This window comes from Saccostrea cucullata, unplaced genomic scaffold, assembly GCF_032062105.1.
Source record: "Saccostrea cucullata isolate Sc308-1 unplaced genomic scaffold, CSIRO_AGI_Scuc_v1 ctg3994, whole genome shotgun sequence".
In the NCBI taxonomy this organism is placed as follows: Eukaryota; Metazoa; Mollusca; class Bivalvia; order Ostreida; family Ostreidae; genus Saccostrea; species Saccostrea cuccullata.
This window is the reverse complement of record NW_026936708.1, coordinates 1-6,118: the sequence shown is the minus strand read 5'-3', so window position 1 is coordinate 6,118 and position 6,118 is coordinate 1. Positions and strand designations below refer to the sequence as shown.

General features: G+C 34.7%; 1 protein-coding gene across 1 annotated transcript; it reads left to right on the top strand.

The window, feature by feature from the left end:
* Positions 1–5,184: 5,184 nt before the first annotated feature.
* LOC134246314 (uncharacterized) lies at positions 5,185–6,111 on the top strand (the record flags this gene model as incomplete). Its single annotated transcript, XM_062728636.1, has 1 exon — positions 5,185–6,111. A coding segment is annotated over exon 1 (927 nt), but the record flags the coding sequence as incomplete, so codon positions are not given.
* Positions 6,112–6,118: the final 7 nt, after the last annotated feature.

The following is a 6,118-nucleotide window of genomic DNA, read 5'->3' as shown; positions in this document are numbered from 1 at the left end:
GTGACACATTTTAAAAAAATCTCAAAACTGAATTCGGCAGAAATGTCTGTCTTTCAAGAATATTTAAATAACGGTCATGTCAATTATTTTTGTATGCCCCCCCCCATCCAAAAAATCAAATGCCTAAATGTCAATCTGAACAGGGGATGGCCTTTCTCCGTGTGTGTATGTGTTAGAGAATGTATAGATAATGTATAGATGTACACATAAAAATTTGTATTCTGGTTAATTGCTTTTAAGATTTGAAGTAAATTATAGCCGTACATCAAATTACTTTGTTTAGATTTGAGATTAGTACTAAAATAATCAGCTATAATTGACAAATGAATTTTGCGACGCAAACCAACTGCAGACTATATACATGACTTTGTATAGAATGTATATTAGAACTACATGTAGATAAACAATTCACAATTATAGCTTATGAACATCAGTTATAATATCCATCCCCCCCTTTCAGCCGCGCAAATACCATATAACTTCTCTTTCCACTTGTGATATTTTCCCTGACCAAAATCTGATCAGCACGGGCTAAGTGTATCGTCGTGTTAGTGTGTACGGAGTAACGACAGTGTGTTTACTATAGAGTTTTTATGGAGTTTATTTCTTTTTTGTGATGCATATTTCAATAAATGGAATTCAGGGTGTATTTCACTTGACTTGTGCACATCTTCGAACCGATGCAGTAACCTTATTACCAGGTATGGGTACGTTTACAGCGTTCGAGGCGTTTTCTCGATATGCATCAATTGCATAGGACCTGCAAATCAAAGACGTTGGTTGTTTTGTTCCATTCAAATGATATAATTTCAAAATGTGTTTGCAAATTTTACTGCTTTTTATTTCAAGTTTATTCTCCATAAATTGGCGCACTGTAAAAATACGTACTCATCCAAACTTGCATTTTTTCTTTTGATTCAAATCAATAATCATTCAAAAATATGATTATTATGTTGTTTATTTTGTTTTTGAAATGTCTTGATCACCTCAGGTGTTCTCATATGCTTTACCATCGGAGATGTGCACAAGTCGATACCCAATCCAAAAAATCATTCAAGTGTAACGAGCGCATTGGGGTATACATCGTTACAATGAGACAAGGTATCTGAAAGAAATATGGCGGAATACGGCTAGAGTTGATATGAAACAAGTCGTACATAGATGAAAATGTTGCGTTTTTAAGAATTCATGTCAGCTTTAAGATCAAATTTGGAACTTATCCATAAAGAAGCAAGAGATAATCTCAAATGTTCACAACAAAGACAAAAAAGAGATTATGATTTGAAAATTTTTCAAAGTACATATCAGATAGGGGATGTTGTATATAAATTGAATTCAGCTACAACTGTTGGCCAAAGTCCAAAATTAAAATCCCCTTGGAAAGGCCCTTACATCATTTCAGAAGTTAAATCCCCTGTTCTGTATAAAATAAAAAACAGAAAAAGAGAGGAAGTTATTCATCATGACAGAATTAAGCTTTGTCAAGATCGAAACCATCCTGTATGGTTATCTCGGTTAAGAAATCAAATTCTTAAGAAAGATGATGTTGAGTTTAACTCTGTTCAAGAAACAGATTTTGACAATGTGTTCAACCTTTCAGAACTTTTTAATGGGCAAGAAAATGATTTTAATGATGATAGTGAAGATTTATCTGGAAATCAACAGATAGTGGAGTCGGATACTCTGATACCATTGTCTTGTGATGTCTCAGATAATTCTAAAAAGAAGCCAGAGAGAAATAGGAGAAAACCAAGATATTTGGCTGATTATGATCTTGATGATTAAGAACTAGGAGCGGTATTTACATATTATGGCCGCGGATTTTCATATATTTTCATCTCCCATATTTCATGCATCAATTTTGTCCAATAAACTGACAGGGCTATGTACTTTATTCACATCTGTTAGAAAATGACGTAGTGCTTACTATGACGTCATAATAGCGCGCCAAAAACAGTGCGTTCAATGAAAAATGAGAAAATATGCATTAAATTGAACATTTCATCGTAATTTTAAACACCAGCGCATGTAACAACCAATTTCATATTTGGTATACATATGCAATATTATCTCTTCTTACTGTATGCAAAAATTGGTGTTGGTTGTCACCTGCGCTCCCTATGAAAATGACACAAAATGTTCACGGAATTTGCAGAATTTCTTGAACAGTTCAACTTTTACTTCGATATATAATTACCTTGGAAACCGTTATTCAAATGAACTGCCGAAGATTAGAGTTGCAGATTAGAAGAATGGTGCATACCTGTTGATGGTTACACGTAAGTATTTTATTAATTGCTATTTTCTCAAATTTACTATCGAAAACATGATTCAATATTCAAATACAAAAAGCGATGAATGACAGACATAAAACCTATTTGATTGACAACCCTTAGCCTGCACAAATCCAACCACGTATATACCTAATTAAAGGATACAAATTCTATTACATCTTACATTTTATACCCGTACGGAAGAATTTTTCTAGTGAAAATATGTATTGAATTTCCCAAATAGAGCCTATACCCATTGAATGAAATACAAGACGTAAAAGTTCTGTCAAATAAGTAAATATATAGTTGAATCTCAAACTCCGTACAGTGTCAATTCTCCGGGACTACTTTCATTCCCTACGAATAATGGAGTTGTAGCGTTACGGAATACTGAGCTGTCTTGAGCTTGCGTGAATCATAAATGGTGACCAGTGACTTCAAAACATTACTTTGATTGTTAACTTGCAGAGATTAAGTTCAGTAATTAAATGAACACCACAGTAAGATGTGCATTATATTTTCAATTTATAATTACCGCACGTCTCTCTTCATCCATGATACTGGTATTGTACATGTATAAAGAAAACGAATAAAGGCACGTAGTATCAAGGGGTTCCTGCCCCCTCCCCACTTTTTTACCCAAACGTAACCTTTTACTACTGAAAATGTCCTCGAAATGCTAGAAGCGCCTCTTTACTATTTGTTGTAACAGATTAAAAAAGGTACTTATTTATCATTTTAATAAAATTCATTATATAATTCACATAGCTAGGAGGGGGTGAGGTGTAACGTGCCTGGCATGAGGTCTGCTCTCACTTATGAGATGACAGGCGCGGGTCCAGTAATATTTTCCAGGGGGGTACTGTCTGGTAAAAAAAATAAATCCAGAAATTTCTTGACAAGCAGAAAAAAATCCTAAACTCATTCCCCAAACGTTAAAAGTATTTCGCCGTGGTGGTGGTAGGGGTAGTCGATTACTTTTAAAGCTTCATACCTATGATATTTCATACCTATTTCATAAAGATCCGCGTTTCCAAGGAAGTGTCCGCGTTTTCTAAGGGGGGGGGGTTCAAGGTCACTTTTACTTGCTTTAGTTACAATCACCTATGCATTGTTGTCGTTCTTTCCTCTCTCAGACACGTACAATGTATGAGCCGATGGTAGTGAGTGACATTTAATAACTGCAAAAGCCACAACCCCCCCCCCCCCCCCTCTCCCCATGGGTTGTGTTCTATAGACACCACACAGGAAGCTAACCAATCACGCTTAATAACTAAGGTATTTTTACTATTTTACTTTAAATTTCATGTACATTTGTACATTGTACTTGTCTTCTAGTACTTATGAAATATTTCATGTTAACATTATAAAATTGGGTGCATTGTTTAAATCATTAATTTCAAATCAATTTTTTATAGGTAAGGTGGGTTGTCGAATCGGCCAATGCGAGGTTGAAGAGATGGAAATATCTGAATCATGTCATACCAAATACACAGATTCCCTTTATTGGAGACTACGTAAGGATCGTGTGTGCCCTGTGCAACAGATTTACTTCCGTGTTAAGTTCTGGCAATGCGGAAGAGGATCAGGCCATGGCCCTAAAAATGCTACATCTCTCCAAGCGGACAAACGAGCTACAGGAATTTGTAGAAAGTAATGGACTGTCAAACAGGACATATTCATGGCAAAAAATTGACGCAGCCGGCTTTGCGCAAGACTTCCCTAAACTGTCTGATTCCGAAATTCGCCAGTTAACGCTAGGAGTGTACCAAGTAAAGATGGCAAAAGCATACACTCAGGAACACTTACAGGATGACGGTACATACGAAATCCTTGTGAACGAGGACCTGTATGGTATTATTGGAGCCAAAATTCAGAGTCGTCATGTCAGTTCCAAAAAATACTCCTGTTGGGTAAAGTACGAAGATGGCGTTGTGGTATCATGGTACTGTAAGTGTAAAGCCGGCGCACGCATTGTTGGTTGCTGCGCACATATAACAAGCGTGATTTGGTTTCTATCGCATGCCCGACATCAGGATAAGCCCGTGCAAGGAGTGCGTGATTGGTCAGAACACCTCGAGGACGCAGCTCGCGTGATCGACGATTCTGACAGCGGCGAGGAGAGCTCAACCGAAGAATAGATTGTCTACAAGCTAGATACAATTATTTTCTGGAAGTGATATTTTTCACATTTATCGATGTTAATTATCATTTAAAACAGAAATGTTCGACAGAAATACATAAAATACTTAGTACATGTATCATTATTTTCACGATATAGATCGTTTATACGTTTATATCACTGCAGCGTATTTCTTGTTGGTTTTTGAATAAATATAAATGTCTTGTGTTGCATATTCGAGCAAAGATTGTTATGATGTTTATTTATTCATGATTATTAAAGAAAACAATTTCTATTTATAATTGTGTTGTTTCTTTCTTTTTATTTTACATTGGTTAAAACGATACGAATTGTGTTATACTGATATGTGTAGGGATTTATCACAGCACCTTTACAATTGACCTGTATAACGTCAACGCTAAAATGGTGACGTTAACTTCAAAATAACGGCATTTCCAGGCATTTATTTTTATAATATTTAAAAAATAAACATATACTGTTATATATTATCTGAAAGGAAATTTATTTAGCTTTCCTCCTCGACAATTAAAAGTAAATTTCAACACGCGGCATTTAAACGGCAAAAACGCCCCTTGTTCTTTGCCAACATATTGTTTATTGTAATATATATATTTTATGACATACAATTCAACCTACTGATTCGCCCTAGATATTTTATATATAATATGGTATTGAATAAGTACACTTATTCTCAAAATGTATATAAATATTCGGAATTGTGAGTATCGGGATAAACTTATGATATATTTAGTGTTTTATTTAGTTAAAATGGAAGAAGAAAAGGACTTCGTTCCTGATTACGAGTATGATCAACTACTCAGTCCTCCATCTAAAGTGCCTGGGTCTACTACTAGTAAAAGAGGGAAACCATGCCCAATTTGTACTGCAAAATTCACACATGTTAAGCGTCACGTTATAAAAGACCATTTGCCATGGTATGCGTATCCCTCCACATGCTGCCCGACATGCAAAATTAACTTTGGCCAGAAACATTTTTTAGATATGCATGTAGAAAATCAGCGTAACAATAATATCCCTGTACAGTTTGATCATTTCTGGATTGATTTTATGTATTACCTGTTCTTACAGATTATCCAAGTTTTGAAATTAGAAACTTTTGAGAACCTGATTAAATTCATTAACAGCAATGAACAGTTCAGCTGTTGCCTTGGATCTGTTTTTCAAGAGGATCATCTTGTTCATTGTGAAAAAATTTTAAAAGACAAGTTTCCAGGATTAACAGTTTCAAAAATACCTTTTCCAGTAGTTAATGTTTCATCTCTTTTACACTGGAAGATTTTAAGCAAACTTATAGATATTTCTAGTTGTACAGATCTTCTTTTTAAAATCTACAAAAAGTATGTAGTATGGATTTTAGGTTCATCAATTGTACATTGGGCTGCTCAAAGAGCAAATGACATTAGTGTAGAAAACCTTGAATTTGAAAAGACAAAATTAAATATTTTTTGGCATGGAATAAGAGGAATGAAGTGGGAAAGTTTATTGGATGCTGTTTCTTTTTGTACATCAAAGTTTCCTCTGCCAGATTTTATTATTATACATTTAGGGTCAAATGACATTAAATTTGGATGTTCAAGAAAACTATTACCAAACATGCAAAATGATTTAACTGAAATTGGACAAAAGATTCCAAATTGCAAAATTATTTTTTCAGAACTATTAACAAGACTTACTTGGAGGG